This window comes from Bombina bombina, chromosome 8 (genome assembly GCF_027579735.1).
Source record: "Bombina bombina isolate aBomBom1 chromosome 8, aBomBom1.pri, whole genome shotgun sequence".
In the NCBI taxonomy this organism is placed as follows: Eukaryota; Metazoa; Chordata; class Amphibia; order Anura; family Bombinatoridae; genus Bombina; species Bombina bombina.
In genome coordinates, this window is record NC_069506.1 from 136,337,528 (window position 1) to 136,356,086 (window position 18,559).

Consider the following 18,559-nt stretch of genomic DNA (forward strand, 5'->3'; position numbering starts at 1 on the left):
TTGAATAATGAATTCGTTTATTTATTTATTTATTTCGATGGCTTTTATGATGCCTTATGATAAGGAAAGGGGTTGTCAAGAAGTTGCATATGAAACAAAGACAACTTTTAAGTTTATGAATCTACATTAGTTTAAAAAAAACTTTCAAAAGATAGTGCTGCTTAGTGTGTGATCCTTTAGGGCCAATTTATAAAGTGCCGTGCAGACATGATTCGTTGTAGCAAATCATGTCTGCCTGGCGTCGCTAGATTCCGACAGCATATGCGGTCGGCATTTAACATTGCATAAGCATTTCTTGTGAAATGCTTGTGCAATGCCACCCCCTGCACATTTGCGGCCAATCCGCTGCTAGCAGGGGGTGTCAATCAACCTGATCGTATTGCATGATTGCAGTCCGCCACCTAAAAGGTGGCAGAGAAGTTAAGGTGCAGCAGTCTTACGACCGCTGCTTCTTAACTTAGGTTTCAGGCAGACCTGAATCCTCATGCGTAGAAAGCAGCATCCGCTGCTTAATAAATCTCCCCCTTTGTATCAGTTTAGGTACTGTCTACAACTGATTGATTTGTTTTTTTCCCTATAAGTCTTTCCCTGGTGTTTAGATCTGGCCGTATTACAATAATGTAGCATTTAGGAATAAATATACAACCCATCAAGCCTGCACTGGAAGCCAAGATGGCAAATATTTCAGCAGCCACCATGTATTTGCCTTTAGTGCTCAGATAGGCTGGGATAAAAGACAGCCATACAATGCAAAATACCAACATACTGAAAGTTATATGTGTTGCTTCATTAAAACTATCTGGTAATTTTCTTGCTAGAAAAGCCACTATAAAGCTTAAAGCAGCTAAAAGTCCAATATAACCTACTACAAAGTAGAATGCTGTGACTGACCCCTCATTACATTGTAATATCATTTTATCAGATTGCTCATGGGTGTCAAATTCCAGAAATGGTGGGGAGCAAATAAACCATAAGAGACAAATGAGCGCTTCTCCCATTGAAGACAAACACACAAGATAGCTGGATACTTGGGACCCTAACCATTTTGTTGCTCTGCTTCCAGGCTTTGTGGCTTTGAAAGCAATAACAACAGTTGTCGTTTTAGCCAATACTGAAGAAACAGCAACTGCAAAAATGATTCCAAAGGCAGCTTGTCGAAAAAAGCAGGTGAGTGCCACAGGGCATCCAACGAATAGCAATGAACATAAAAAGCACATGGTAAGAGATACAAGTAGAGTGTAACTAAGATTTCTGTTATTAGCTTTAACTATGGCTGTGTCTCTGTGGTAGATAAAGATGACCAATACCCCTAGGGTCATAAACGCAAAGACAATGGCAATACTAGATAATGATATACCCAAGGCTTCTTCATAAGAAAGGAACTCTATGGTTCTGGAGATGCACATATTTCTCCCTGCATTGGACCACTGGTCTTCAGCACACTTCACACAGTTTTCCATATCTAACAAGAAATAATATCATTAGTATGAAAAAAAGATTGCTGCAAATTTTTTTTGTTGGTGTATAGGAAAAGACAAATGAAAATTACACACTTTTGGAGCAGAATAAATATATAAATAATAACATAGTATACTTATACATTAGTCTTTTTTGCCTGTTTCATTATGATCATAATTTAATATATACACAAATAGAAATTACACTTGTAGAGGTTAACACAGTATATACCAGCAAATAATTATTACATTACAGAAATGGAAAATAAATCAACAAATTTAAAACTGTAATTGTATTAGGAAATATTGCAGTCTAGGCACATACTCTTTTAAAAGCCTCTTATCATATCCAACCAGGGGCAAGATTACATATGCGGAGTCGCCCGCAAAAGCGTTGTTGTGATCACATATACGGCGCTGCATACAATTGCGGTGCGTATATTTCACTCGTCGGCCATTTATTTTACTTCCATAAACTAACATAAAACCGGCGTCGCAAATCGGTATCACATGTTCAGCACAAGGACATACGCGGCGAAAATGGAGAAATTTTACTCAATTTGCAGCTCGCCACACATTATCATAGGCAGGCGCAGCAAGCCTTGCGCTGAGTATATGAGCACCGTAACTCCCTAGAAGTTTTAAGAAACACCTAACGCATGTGCAACATGTACCTGTCAACCTCCACCCCCCACCGCAATAACTAAATAAAATGTATTAACCTCTAATCCGCCAATCCGCCAACCCCCACATTGCAAAGTACCTAATAAACTACCAGTTTTGCGGTAAGAGGGGTGTGTTGCTAACTTGCACGTTATTGTCACCGCTCACTTTCCTACAGCGCTGGTATTACAGGTTTTTATGAACCGGGCGTTAAAAGGCAAGAAGTGGGGGGGCGGAGCCGGCCGAGAAAGAGCATGGCCGCATAAATCTGAAGCTCCGATTCTGTCCACTGAAAGCTACAAGATAAGGGGAGAAAAACGTTATAAAATGCTAAGACTCAAAGCATATCACTAAAACTAACATCTGAGGAGAGATTGGAGAGCAGTGGGTGCCGATTAGAACTACCGGAGAGCAGGAATTAGATGAGCCGCATCAGAGGCCTGGTGCAGAGGAACGGAACCACATACGCAGCTCCTAACTGGGGTCACACCAACCTAACAGCCATCCTCTGTGCTTGAATGAAACCGGACATCAACAGGCCACGGCACCATTAAGAGCCAGAACTCGCTAACAGATCACGCAACGTGAGTGACCGTATCACTACTACGGACTGCCAGGCCTACCACACGCAGAGAAAGAGACGGTTCACAGATTCAAGTCACCCAAGACTCGGAGCGGTAACTACCTGATCCGCTGTGTGAAAGGTTAGTGTGCCGAAGGGCTTAATAGGGGGCCGGTGGAAAACGAACACTTAAACCAACACTTAAACCAAGCTGGGGCCCAGACACGAAGGGGAATACAGCAACAGAGCTACTTTTTATAAAATAAAAGGATTGGCTGATAAAGACTTTCCATCGGCTGTTGCTACATAACAACTACTATTTTCCTTCAGATCAACAGTTAAAATAAGGGGAAAACACACTTGGGCTCACAGAAAGAGCTCTCCAGAAAATCAGTTTTGACCGCCACACATTATCTAGCTATGGCAGCCAGAAAACAAAAACCAGATAAAATACAGAAACAAACCACCTCAGGCGGCGGGAAACTAAACTCCTTCTTTAAAACATTTGAGAGTGGGTCCCAGGCTATAATTGAAGCCTCACAGACAGATAGCATGGACTCTACAGATTAACCCGCAGACCCAACCCCCATCACCAGAGCAGATTTGCGCTCACTGCCCACGAAAGAGGACCTGAACTCTTTTATGACTCAAGTCAGCAAACTTATAAAGGATGGCTTGGCAGATGTTAAAAAAGACATAAACGCCCTAGGCCACAGGGTTCTCCATCTGGAAGAACAGGCAGACGAAAGTGCTAAAACTTCTGATGACATGGCCATAACCCTACAACAGCAGAACTCCACTATATTACAGCTTCAATCCCAAGTAGAAGACCTAGATAATAGGGGGAGACGACAGAATTTGAGAATCAGGGGAGTACCTGAGCAAATATTACCGCCACAGATACCGTCCTACTTACAAAATTTATTTAAGTTCCTGCTGGGACCAGAAAGAGAAGATACCATACTCTTAGACAGAGCGCATCACGCTCTCAGAGCCAGACCATCGCCATCAGCACCACCTAGGGACATAATCCTTTGCTGCCACAAATTTACAGACAAAGAAGCTATCCTAATGGCAGCAAGAAAGAAATCCCCCATTAGGTTTGGCGAAGACTCCCTCCAGATTTTTGCAGACCTCAGTCCCCTCACCCTTGCAAAAAGGAAAGAGGCAAGATATTTGACTTTACATCTGACAGACCTGGATATCCCATACAGATGGGGTTTCCCATTCTCCATCAGAGTCGTCAAAAATGATAAGACTTTTATATATAAAGACCCAGAAGACCTGGTATCATTCTGTCTACAACTAGGCATCCCACAACCCTCTCTGCCTTCTATTAAAGATTTAATGGTAGACAAACCGACACAAAGGAAGCTCCCAAACAACAACCAACAATCCGAATGGTCTACTATGCCCAAAAAGAAAAGAAACACTACCCCAACCTCATCACAGGCTAGAGACACAGACATTGAACCACCTTGAAGAAGATTGCATGGCACAATTTTGGGACATTAAATTACCAGAGACTGCAACGGGCTATAGACCCGAATCTCTTGCCGAATTAGACTGCATCATGGACACAGTCAATGCTGAACCCCCTTAGAGGGCCCTCTTGTTTAGAGTCCCCCTACCTCTCTCCACTCCTCCCTCTTTTATACTATCTTAATCTCCCCCTCCCTATCTTGATACATTAACCACTCAAGTAACTGTACATGTGGACAGGCATGTATGCTGCCTCACACCCCCGCCAGTAACTAGATTCTATTCCTTGCTTACTCTATTATCCGCTGGGAATACACGTTTCTCTTCTCCCCTCCCTTCCCTTCCTAAGACTCACCTCTAGAAGGATGCGAAAGCATCATACAGTTTATTATTTGAAAAGTTATTGTTGTACGTTTATTGCTTTTTTGTTATGTTTATACCTGTTATTTATCTATTGCAGCTCAGAAACCAATGCTCCTTTTATTACTCTAGCAGCCACCAACCCTGGAAGGCAGAAACCGGACTACCCTACTAACGCTCTTTACTTAGCATGCTCCCTCCCTTTAGACAGGAAATTCCAACTCCGACCATCGACTGGACTAAGGAGGGTAAGACTACAGCAAATTCTAACTAAACACACATACAAATGGCTACCCCCGTAATAAATATAATATCACAGAACACAAAGGGTCTTAATTCACCCACAAAGAGAGCGATAGCCTTACGAAGTTTAGCTAGCCAAAAAAATTCAATTGTTTTCTTACAGGAAACACACTTTGTTAGAGATAAGGAACCCAAATTTTGTTCGAAAGATTACACACTGGGGTACTATAGCTCAGGAGTAGTTAAAAAAAATGGTGTATGCACACTATTGCACAAGAACCTCCAATTCCAACTCCAGAGAAAGGTGACAGACACAGAAGGCAGAATACTCATTCTAATAGGTCTCCTGTTTCATAGACCGGTGACTTTAGTCAACGTATATGCCCCCAACAGCAGAAGAGCCCAATTCTTCCAATCCCTACAAAACCTAATCACTGAACACAAAATAGGTACACTTATACTAGGGGGAGACCTTAATGTCACACTAGACCCTTCCCTGGACGCTTCCTCTAAATAACGCCCAAACAAGACCCCCTAACTCTGTATTTAAATGCCTCGCATATTTAGGCCTACTAGACACATGGAGGATAAGGCACCCAACCCAACGAAATTACACCTTCTACTCATACCCCTGGGCAGCATATACCAGAATAGACTATATCCTGTTAGATAGAAATCATTTCTCCTTGCTGCGGGATTCAGATATCCAACCGACCTCTTGGTCGGACCATTCACAGGTGTGTACACAATTACAATGGCCAAACCACCCCATAACACCATTTATCTGGAGAATGGATGAATCTCTGTTACACCAACCACACACCACCGATGAGATAGCGAAATCCATAAAAGAATACTTCCTATTAAATACATCATCAAATATTTCACCACACACAGTGTGGGAGGCCCATAAAGCGGTGATCAGAGGGGAGTGCATTAAACATACAGCCCACAAAAAGAAGACTTATAATCAAACAATGGACAGACTGACCACACAACTAAACCACTTGGAACTGACACATAAAAACTCACAAACAGACAACACCCTCCTCCTACAAATAACTGAGACTAGACAAGAACTTAATAAGATTTTAACGAAGGAAGCACAGAGAAGGGCAATTATGCTTAGAAAACTCTATTTCTTCGAAGGCAATAGAGCCGGCTCGCTGTTAGCCAGAGCGTTAAAAGCCCAAGCATTAAAATCACAAATACATAAATTAACCACCCCAGAAAACACAGACATCATAGATTGTGAGGGAATTGCTAATCACTTTAGGGATTACTATTCCAGACTATATAATTTAGAACGGAATGAAACACCCGAACACCAAGAGGGTTTGCGGAATTACATAAAAGAAGCCAACCTTCCCAAGTTACAGCCAGATCAGCGGGCAACATTAGACAACCCCATCAGCCTATCAGAGATTCTTATAGCTATAAAAGACCTGCCATCAGGCAAAAGCCCAGGCCCAGATGGTTTCACTAATGCCTATTATAAATCATTTAAGGAAATTCTGGCCCCACACTTACTTAAGCTTTTCCACACACTGGAGGAAGAGGGTTCTCTCACCCAAGAGATGCTGACAGCCCATATCTCGGTCATACCCAAACCCCAAAAAAACCTCTCCGACCCTAGCAGTTACAGACCAATATCCTTACTGAATACGGACATTAAAATCCTGGGAAAAATCTTGGCCAAAAGAATCAACTCCGTATTACAGACCCTAGTTCACACTGATCAGGTGGGATTTGTCCCAGGGAGGGAGGCACGGGATAACACCATTAGAGCGATAACCCTCATTTCCTACGTTAAACATAACAAAATACCAGCTGCCCTCCTGACTACCGACGCGGAGAAGGCGTTCGACCGGATAAGTTGGGGGTTCTTAAGAGAAACTTTAAAAGCAATGGGGTTCGGCCCACCCACAATCACACGCATTTTTAGCCTCTATATGAATCCCACAGCAAAGGTCAAGGCAAATGGGATGTTATCTAATCACTTTAGAATACAGAATGGTACACGACAGGGATGCCCATTGTCACCAATACTCTTTATCCTCACTATGGAAGTCTTCGCGGCTCACATTAGACAAAATCAAAAGGTGAAAGGTATTGAGATAGGCCCACATGACTTTAAGATAGCATTATATGCAGACGACGTTTTATTTACAGTCACAGATCCACTTCACACCATACCCATAATTTTAGACGAGATAAACACTTTCGGCCAGTTCTCGAATTTCTCAGTAAACACCCAGAAATCGGAAATTCTAAATATCTCTATGACACCATCAGACTTCCGAACACTATCGAACATATGCCCAATGATACCCAGAAACAAATCAATCAAATACCTAGGAATTTATCTAACCCCTACCCTCCCACTGTTATTTACTGAGAACTACACTAAACTTCTAAATGCAACAAGACATGACCTACACACCTGGGCCCTAAAACCCATCTCTTGGTGGGGACGTACCCAATGCATCAAAATGACCACACTGCCTAGAATCTTATATATTCTCCAAGCAGCCCCCATACCCCTCCCGAAGTGGTTCCTTTCCCAACTTCAAAGGCAGATCAATTCATTCATCTGGGGGAAAACTCACTGGCGATACATAAACATGTGTTTGACACTTGGGAAACTATCAAGATCCAGCGACCACACATCACGGGAACCCGCTCACCCCTTTTTCCCATTCCTATGATAGGTGGTTTAGACAGCGGTCTCCAGAGGTTGGGGGAGTGGGGGTATACATTGCCACTAAAAGAGTTTACACGAGCAGGGAAACTGGCAGATAGAGAGGACCTGAAACTAGTAGCAGGCGGGAGATATTCCACCTGGTTGAAACACTCTCAACTGGCCCATTTTATACACACATCCCCGTTTCAAGCAGACTACCTTAGGGTGTTAGGGTGTTGACACCATTCGAAAACTTATGCACAAGTAAGGATACACTACGACACACACTATCCCTCTCTAGACGGCTCCTTCAGTCAGAACACACACACACACTCCCCACATATACAACGAGGTGGCAGGAAGAGCTGGGTATAGTTCTAACAGGAGAGGACTGGTCCAGGATTTTTCGTAATACAAGGAGGTCTTCGGGATCCCCTCAATTCCTTGAACTAAATTTCAAGGTTATGATGAGGTGGTACCTGACTCCCTCTCGAATCCACTCAATTTACCCAGGAGCAAACAGTAATTGTTGGAGGGGATGTACATCAAAAGGACATTACCTTCACATGTGGTGGGAGTGCGAGAGGATTAAGCCTTTTTGGCATAAGATTGAATCCTTTTATCGACAGCTATTGACGGACGAGTTTACACTGACCCCAAGCACGGCCCTACTTAATGACCTCCCTCCATTCCCCTGCCAACTAAGGCTTAGACTATTACAAATGGGAATTAACGGTGCCAAAATCCTTATAGCTCGGCACTGGAAAACACAACACACACCAACACATGAGGAATGGGTTAATAGAGTTACAGATATCCTGACACTGGAAGAATATGTTTATTTTAAGAAGAAGAAACTGAACCTTTTCGCTGACATCAAATTTTTATGGGAGGACCTGTTAACTAGACAAAAGACTGACCCTCCCACCATGACGTAGAATCTACCTTTCCCCAACGCCCACTTCCATAATCTCCCTCATACCCTATTTAGTCTGTTCTACAATGGCTGGCTTGCTGTAGTAGATCCCTTTGTTGCTACCTCGTCAACGGAGATGGCACTGACGCATTAGTTAAGGTTTCTTGCCTCAGGGTATGGTGTTCTGCAATAGAACTTATTATTTCTTTTCTATCTACTTTCAAAAGTTCCTTTCCTTTTTCCTTTTTTCTCTTCTCTCTCTTTCTTTCTCTCTCCTCTTTCTGCTCTCTTCTTTATTTCCTCTCATTAGACACATGTGAAGAAGTCATCTACTTGCAGTAGATAAGAGACATAGAGATATCACATACTCTGTATAAGTAAAGTTTTCATATTTGTCTTTGTTTTTATCATGATTGTAACTTTTGCTGAAGATGACAATAAAGCCTTTAAAAAAAAAAAAAAAAAAAAAAAAAAAGGCAAGAAGTGAGCGTAGAGCAAAATTGAGCTCCATACCGCACTCCAATACCAGCGCTGCTTAAGTCAGCGGTGAGCTGGTTGTACGTGCTCCTGCATGATTTTCCCATAGACATCAATGGGGAGAGCCGGCTGAGAAAAAGTCTAACACCTGCAAAAAAGCAGCGTAAAGCTCAGTAACGCAGCGCCATTGACTCCTATGGGGAAACTAAAATTATGTTTCCACCTAACACCCTAACATGAACCCTGAGTCTAAACACCCCTAATCTTACACTTATTAACCCCTAATCTGCCGTCCCCAACATCGCCGACACCTACATTATACTTATTAACCACTAATCTGCCGCTCCGGACATCACCGCCACTATAATAAACATATTAACACCTAAACCGCCGCACTCCCGCATCACAAACATTAGTTAAATATTATTAACCCCTAATCTGTCGCCCCCAACGTCGCCGCCACTATACTATATTTATTAACCCCTTAACCTAAGCCTAACCCTAACACCCCCTAACTTAAATATAATTAAAATAAATCTAAATAAAACCTACTATTAATAACTAAATAATTTCTATTTAAAACTAAATACCTTTAAAATAAACCCTAAGCTAGCTACAATATACTTAATTGTTGCATTGTAGCTATCTTAGGGTTTATTTTTGTTTTACAGGCAAGTTTGTATTTATTTTAACTAGGTAGAATAGTTACTAAATAGTTATTAACTATTTAATAACTACCTAGCTAAAATAAATATAAATTTACCTGTAAAATAAAACCTAACCTAAGTTACACTAACACTTAACACTACACCTAACACTACACTACAATTAAATGAATTAAAAGGGCATTTAGCTCTTTTGCATTGCACTTAAAAGGGCATTTAGCTCTTTTTCAAAGCCCAAACCGTAATCTAAAAAAAAAAACACTCAAAAAAATGAAAAAATAATCTAACACTATCCCCAGAAGATCTACTCATGGTTTCTGAAGTCCGGACATCCAGGCGTCGAGGTCTTCATCCAGCCGGCTAGGTCTTCATTCATCCCAGGAGTGTCCTCTTCATATGGTTGCCGCTGTACACTGAAGTTGAATGTAAGGTAGCCGTTTCAAAATGTCATCTCTTGCATTCCTTTTGGCTGATTTGATTCTTCAAATTCAAAACAGCCAATAGGATGAGAGCTACTAAAATCCTATTGGTTGTTCAAATCAGCCAATAGGATTTCAGTAGATCTCATCCTATTGGCTGCTTTGAACAGCCAACAGGATTTCAGAAGCTCTCATCCTATTGGCTGATTTGAATTTGAAGAATCAAATCAGCCAATAGGAATGCAAGGGGCACCATTTTGAAACGACTACCTTGCATTCAACTTTAGTGTACGGCGGCGATCATATGAAGAAGACGATCTGTGCAGGATAGGATCCAGGATAGCTCCGCTCCGCGCCACCAGGATTAAGATAGAAGACGCCCCCCGCATGGATGAAGACCTTGCCGCCTGGATGAACACCTCGCCACCTGGATGAAGACTTTTCGCCGCCTGGATGTCCAGACTTCAGAAACCGTGAGTAAATCTTCTTGAGTTAGTGTTAGATTATTTTTTTATTTTTTAGGGTGGGTTTTTTTTTAGATTAGGGTTTGGGCTTTGAAAAAGAGCTAAATGCCCTTTTAAGGGCAATGCAAAAGAGCTAAATGCCCTGTAAAGGGCAATGCCCATACAAATGCCCCTTTAGGGGCAATGGGTAGCTTAGGTGTCTTTCAGAGTTAGTTTTTTTTATTTTTGGGGGTTGGTTGGTTGGTGGGTTTTACTGTTGAGGAGACTTTGTATTTTTTACAGGTAAAAGTGCTGATTTCTTTAGGGCAATGTGCTGCAAAAGGCCCTTTTAAGGGCTATTGGTAGTTTATTGTAGGCTAGGGGGTGTTTTTATTTTCGGGGGGCTTTTTTATTTTTATAGGGCTATTAGATTAGGTGTAATTGTTTTTATTTTTGATAATTTCGTTTATTTTTTTGTAATCTTAGTGTTTTTTATTTTTCATGAATTTATTGTTTATTATTTTTGGTAAACTTAGATATTTTTCATTTTTCGTAGGATTTGTTTTTTTTAGTTGTAATTTAGTTTTTTTTTAGTTTTTTCGTAGTGTTAGTTTTTTTTAAATTTGTAATTTAGATATTTTAATTGGTAGTTTTTTTAATTTTATTAGAATAGTTATGTTAGTTTAATCTTAGTTTTTTTTTTATTTCACAGGTACGTTTTTTTATTTATTTAAAGATATATTTTAATTTAAAGTTATGGGGGTGTTAAGTTTAGGGATTAATAGTTTAATTTAGTGTTTTGTAATGTGGGGGGCCGATGGTTTAAGGGTTAATAGGTTTTTTAGTGACGGAGATGGGCAGGTCGGAGGTTTAGGGGTTAATACATTTATTTAGTTGCGGCGATCTCGGGGAGCGGTGGAATAGTGGTTAATAACTTTATTATATTGGTGGCTATGTCGAGGAACAGCGGTTTAGGGGTTTATATATTTAAATAGTGTTGGTGATGTGGGTGGGCAGCAGATTAGGGGTTAATATGTTTATTTAATAGCCGCAATGTGGGTAAGTGGCAGATTAGTGGTTAATACGTTTAATATAGTGTTTGCAATGCGGTAGGGCCTCAGTTTAGGGGTTAATAGGTATTTTTGAGTTTTGTGAAACATTTTTGTTACCCAAAATCCATAACTACGGCTCTCAGATGGCAGTATGGATCGTGTCGGTATAGGCTGTAAGGCAAGCATTTTAGCCTCACCACACAACTTGTAATACCGGCGTTATGGCAATCCCACACAAAAACGTATTTTTTTTTGGGAGCGGGATTGACGTTGCATTACAGGCTAAAATGCTTGCGGTATAGCTATACCGACACGACTCCCAATAATGCGTTCCTGCTTTTACACTGAAATTGCCATTTTTTTCAGCGTTAAAAGCAGCAACGCAAAACTCATAATCTAAGTGTTAATTATTTAATTAACTAATATGAATACTAACCCCCGAATTCTGGGGTCTATTTTGGAGCGGCTTTTGCCCCCTGATTGTTTTAAGGGTTATAGTAAGCCACTGGATAACTCTGTAAGTTGCTAGTACAAGTCTAGTTATTATAGCAATCAATATTTTCCACTCTACTGTATTGGCTCCTTACTTTGTTGCACATATAATATATAAATAAGAGCATATATTAATTGTTTATTTACATTCTCTCTCTCCCCTTACTTATATGCCCTCCTTCCTCTTCCCACAACTTTCTTTCTTTCTCCTCCTTTCCCCTTCTTATTTTTCTTTTCCCCCTAAGATGGCAGGACTCCACTTTATGTCGTTCAACACCCAAGGCCTCAACTCTCTAACGAAATAAAGTATCTTCCTGATAAACCTCCAGAACTCCAAAACCTTTGTTCATAAGACCTACTGGCTTCACCAATCAGGTACCACTTGTAACTTTAAACAATATCTCACAATATTTGAGGCCACGTTGTTTCACATTAAATTGAGAGGTGTGGCCATTCTCAAGTACCAAATGACCCTATATTTGCGGAATGTGACCCACAGGCACTCAACAATTCCCTTGTAACTTTGGTCAAAGTATATGCCCCTAACTCAAAGCAAATTATGTTTTCTCAAACGTGTCCACCGTGAAACAGGCAGAATTGATATTTGGGGGAAACTTTAATGTAATGTGGGACCCGCATATAAATAGACTAGGTCCCAAAATGTCTTCCTTAGACAGAGCTGCCCACTCCTTATCCTGTGTTTTCTGAAAACTTATCAAACAGTATGACCTTTATGATGTATTGAGGGCATTACATTCTAATGATAAAGACTACACTTTCTACTCATCATCCAATAAATCCCAGACACTAATAGATTACTTCTTTATGAGCTCTCAAGCTTTTATTCATATTTCCTACTTTTTGGTAAATACAGTCTCTTGGTCTGATCATGACTCCCTTACAATTTCCATTGGTCCCACTCTTTCTAGACTTACCGAATGCCATTGGAGGCTAGACGACTGGCTGATAACTAACCCAATAGCTAAAAATGAACTTAGAGAGACAATGGCCGAATATGAAAGCTTTAATTATTATTCCCAGATGTCTGTAGAAGTACTCTGGGCTTATCTTAAAACATTTATAAGAGGCCACTTTATTAAAAAAGTGACCTTAATGCGTAAAAGCAAGGCAAGTCCCTAGCCAAACTAACCTGCCAACTAAGACCAGTGAAAGAGAAATTACAGCTAAACTTCTCTTCTACACTTAATGATCAACTTGCAGCAATTTCCTCATAAATACACAGCCTTGAATATCAGATGGTCCAGAGAACCATAGACACGTCCAAACAGTTGTGTTACTATAAAAGCAATAAAGCCAATATACTTCTTGCCACTAAACTGAGGAACCAAATTGCACAAAGTAAAATTGTCTCTATTAAAGGGTCCAATGGTATTGTATTCTCCCCTAAGGAGATTGGCAAAATTTTAGATTTTATTACAATTCACTATATAATCTAGAAAATTATCAGGAGATCAATAAACAGCCCCTAGGTGTTATTCGTCCTTACCTAAGTACTTTAAATTTACCCAAACTGTCCTATGACCAAACTCAATCATTAAAATCTCCAATTACTACTGAAGAACTTCAGGTTGCCATAAAACAACTAAAGTCAGGGAAAAAAAACACGGTCCCAATGGTTTTACAGGGCAATTCTACAAATCAAGTACAACTCTGATATCCCCCATTCTACTTCGACTATTCAACAAAGTTATGTCCAAATGTTCATTCTGCTTGGAAATTTCTAGAGGATGCAATAATTTTAGCTACAGACTGATTTCGCTCATAAATGTCGACACAAAACTTTATTCTAAAATTATAGTAAATAGGATGGCAAAGGTACTCCTCTTTGTTATTCATGAGGACCAAGTAGGGTTTATCCCAGGAAGGGAAGGTCCAGATAATACTAGGTGCATTTTACATATTCTAACGGAAGCTATAAGAAAATATTGCCTCTTTCGCCCTGTCATTAGATGCTGAAAAGGCATTCAACAGGGTGAGATGGGAATATCTTTGATAGATCCTCAGAATATTTGACTTCCCTTCTGAGTTTTGACTTGCAACTCAGGTCCTATACTCCTTCCCCTTGACAAGAGCTAGTGGAGTCAGATTAAAATCAGATATTTTTATGATCACTAATGAAACAAGACCGGAGTCACCCCTCTTATTTGCAATTGCGATAGAGCCAATAGCTCAGGCTAGAAGACTGAATATCAAAAACTCTGGCTTCCACTTAGGCGACTCTTGTCACAAAATTCCACTCTTTGTAGATGATATCACCTTTCTTTGAACTTCATAGAGCACTTCTCTCCCAGTGGTCTTTAATCTCCTTGCATCCTTTAGCTCCCTGAGTTACTATAAACTGAATATGTCTAAAACAGAAGTTCTTCATACTAATATCCTCTTAGTAGACCTTCTCAGACTACAGCATTTGTGTAAATTGAAATTGTCCTCTCATGTACTTAAACAGCTGGGGATTTATCTAAGCCCAGACATCCTTATGATCATAGCTAAAAACTATATTGAGCGCATCCCAGAATTTTAAATGTCCCTTGAAATCCTGGGAATTCTCAGGAATGTCTTGGATGGGATGAATAGGTGTCATCAAAATGATATTTCTACCTAAGCTAACCTATTTATTCAAATGCATTCCACTCATCGTACCCTGACCTATACTTAATAAATTACAGAGCATGATTGCCACATAAATCTGGGGGGCAAAAACATTAGACTTCTAGACAAACCTTACAAAGACCTATTGGAAATGGTGGTTTAGCTTTCCCAATTATCACCATATACCATGCCTCAGCTAGATTATCCCATCTTACCAGATGGAGCATTTCTAATGTTACTCCTAAATGGAAAGATGTAGAAAGAGCACTGATACCGACAAGACTGCGACTGACAGACGTACACTGTATACCCTCATATTACAGGAAAGAATTTAATATACAGTAGATCGCCCAGTTATACTAGGCACATTAAAATTTTGAGACTCCATGAGACACAGCAGTGAAGTAGCTCCTCATCCCTCACCCATTCATACTATAATTAGTTCACTGCCTCCCAGACACACATATAGCCATCTGGTCAAACACGCAGGCGACTCATGTTAAAGATATATATGAAGATAATAAATGGATAAACTGTACTTGAGTAACCTTTTTAAGATCTTGAGGCTTTCCGAGAGCAGACTTGAGAGAACTGATGAAATGAGAAAAGAGATAGCTTAGAGGATGCTTATTTTGGGTAACCCTATCATTTCACTGTTTGTTACTCCTTTTGGTTTTTGCCCAACATAAAATAAGCCAGCACAATGCATGAGATAGGGACCTAGCTTACACAATGGACACTAAGAAATGGAACAGAGAAATGTTATTCACCAAAAAGACCCTGCATTGTGCCACTATGTGGGAACTCAACTATAAAATATTAGTCAGATGGCATTTAGTGCCAGCTCCCCTACATAATATATTTGGAGACCCCCTCCCCACTTTGCTGAAGAGAATGTGGCCAAGTGGGCTCGATAGTACACATATGGTGGGACTGCGTCAAAATAAAACCTATATGGTACGAGGTCTTTAGACTCCTGAGAAACATGCAGATAGAAGTACCTGCTAGATCTGAGGTTGGTCTCCTGCACCTGGGACTACTGAAATGAGCCCCTTCCCCTAAATCCCTTTTAGTCTACTTTCTCATGGCAACAATACTAGCTATTGCAAGAGAATGGCAGAGGACTATGCCCCAATCCATAACTCAGATTATATCTGTTATAAAATACATAAAAAATATGGAACTATACCCATTTAAGGCCCATGACAAAATCGACCAGTTTAATAAAATATGGACACCTTGGTTGGAGAACTTTCCTTACTGAATTTTGCTGGGGAGGATAATCAGGCCAGAAGGTGAGAACAACATCAACCTGCACCTTAGGATTGTTCTGATATAACATGCCTTCCCCCATCCCTTTTTTTCCTTATTTTTCTTTCTCTGAGATATCACCTGACACATTCCCCAGGGAACCAGGCATACCACAACTGATAATTTGATTAAATAGTTAATAGCTTTCAGCTTGCTTCCATGACCTAGCATGATAACATGACAACACATACATCAAGTTGATTAACACAATACTATAAAGTATACCAAGAAAATGTGAATCACTAAATAGATAACAACCATTACGTACCTATTAACACTTCGGTCTTATAATGTCTATTCTCAAGTACCTAGATTACGAGTTTTGCAATATGGTTTTAATGCTGAAAAAATTGCTGTTTCAGCGTAAAAACAGTAACGCAGCCATTACGAGTTTTGTCGGTATAGCTATACCGCAAGCATTTTAGCCTGTAATGCAACGTCAATACCGCACTCAAAAAAATTACGTTTTTGCATAAGATTTCAATAGTGCTGTTATTACAAGTTGTGCAGAGAAACTAAAATGCTTGCGTTACAGCCTTTACCGACATGATACATTCTGCTATCTAAATGCAGTAGTTATGAATTTTGCGTCACAAAAATGTTTCACAAAACTCATAACTAAACTGTTACAAAGTACACTAACACCAATAAACTACCTATTAACCCCAAAACCAAGGCCCTACCGCATCACAGACACTATTTTAAACTTATTAACCCCTAATTTGCCACCTGCCCGCATCCCCGCCACTATAATAAAGTTTTAACCCCTATTCCGCCACTTCCCGCCACTAACTAAACCTATTAACCCCTAAACCGCCAGCCCCCACACATCGCCACTACTAAATAAACCGATTAACCCCTAAACCGCCAGCCCCCCACATTGCCACTAATAAATTAAACTATTAACCCCTAAACCGGCCACCCCCGAACTTTAAATTAAAATTACAATATCCCTATCTTAAAATAAATAAAAACACCTGTGAAATTAAAAAAACCTAAGTTTAAACTAACAATTAACCTAACATAACTATTATACTAAAATTAAAATAACTACCCATTAAAAAAACTAAATTACACATTAAAAAAACCCTAACACTACTAAAAAAATGTAAGTCTAAAATTAAAAAAAATTAAAAATACTAAATTACAAAAAATAACAAACACTAAGGCCTAGATTTGGAGTTTGGCGGTAGCCGTGAAAACCAGCATTAGAGGCTCCTAACGCTGGTTTTAGGCTACCTCCGGTATTTGGAGTCAGTCAAAAAAGGGTCTAACGCTCACTTTTCAGCCGCGACTTTTCCATACCGCAGATCCCCTTACGTCAATTGCGTATCCTATCTTTTCAATGGTATCTTTCTAACTCCGGTATTTAGAGTCGTGGCTGAAGTGAGCGTTAGAAATCTAACGACAAAACTCCAGCCGCAGAAAAAAGTCAGGAGTTAAGAGCTTTTTGGGCTAACGCCGGTTCATAAAGCTCTTAACTACTGTACTCTAAAGTACACTAACACCCATAAACTACCTATGTACCCCTAAACCGAGGTCCCCCCACATCGCCGCCACTCGATTAAATTTTTTTAACCCATAATCTGCCGACCGCCACCTACGTTATACTTATGTACCCCTAATCTGCTGCCCCTAACACCGCCGACCCCTGTATTATATTTATTAACCCCTAATCTGCCCCCCACAACGTCGCCGCCAACTACCTACAATAATTAACCCCTAATCTGCCGACCGCAAAGCGCCGCTACTTAAGTTATCCTTATGTACCCCTAATCTGCTGCCCCTAACACTGCCGACCCCTATATTATATTTATTAACCCCTAATCTGCCCCCCTCAACGTCGCCTCCACCTGCCTATACTTATTAACCCCTAATCTGCCGAGTGGACCGCACCGCTACTATAATAAAGTTATTAACCCCTAATCCGCCTCACTAACCCTATAATAAATAGTATTAACCCCTAATCTGCCCTCCCTAACATCGCCGACACCTAACTTCAATTATTAACCCCTAATCTGCCGACCGGAGCTCACCGCTATTCTAATAAATGTATTTACCCCTAAAGCTAAGTCTAACCCTAACACTAACACCCCCCTAAATTAAATATAATTTTAATCTAATGAAATTAATTAACTCTTATTAAATAAATTATTCATATTTAAAGCTAAATACTTACCTGTAAAATAAATCCTAATATAGCTACAATAAAAATTATAATTACATTGTAGCTATTTTAGGATTAATATTTATTTTACAGGCAACTTTGTAATTATTTTAACCAGGTACAATAGCTATTAAATAGTTAAGAACTATTTAATAGTTACCTAGTTAAAATAATTACAAAATTACCTGTAAAATAAATCCTAACCTAAGTTACAATTAAACCTAACACTATACTATCATTAAATTAATTAAATAAAATACCTACAATTACCTACAATTAAACCTAACACTACACTATCAATACATTAATTAAATACAATATGTACAAATAACTACAATGAAATAAACTAACTAAAGTACAAAAAATAAAAAAGAACTAAGTTACAAAAAATAAAAAAATATTTACAAACATAAGAAAAATATTACAACAATTTTAAACTAATTACACCTACTCTAAGCCCCCTAATAAAATAACAAAGAACCCCAAAATAAAAAATGCCCTACCCTATTCTAAATTACTAAAGTTCAAAGCTCTTTTACCTTACCAGCCCTGAACAG

At 39.7% G+C, this 18,559-nt stretch overlaps 1 protein-coding gene across 1 annotated transcript in view; it reads right to left on the reverse strand.

Annotated features, from left to right (window-relative positions):
* Positions 1-536: 536 nt before the first annotated feature.
* Positions 537-18,559, reverse strand: part of LOC128638883 (vomeronasal type-2 receptor 26-like) — a 190,543-nt gene continuing 172,520 nt past the window's right edge. The window contains exon 5 of the mRNA XM_053691011.1: positions 537-1,462. Within this exon, the coding sequence (XP_053546986.1) occupies positions 537-1,462 (926 nt within the window). The remainder of the gene's footprint in view (positions 1,463-18,559) is intronic.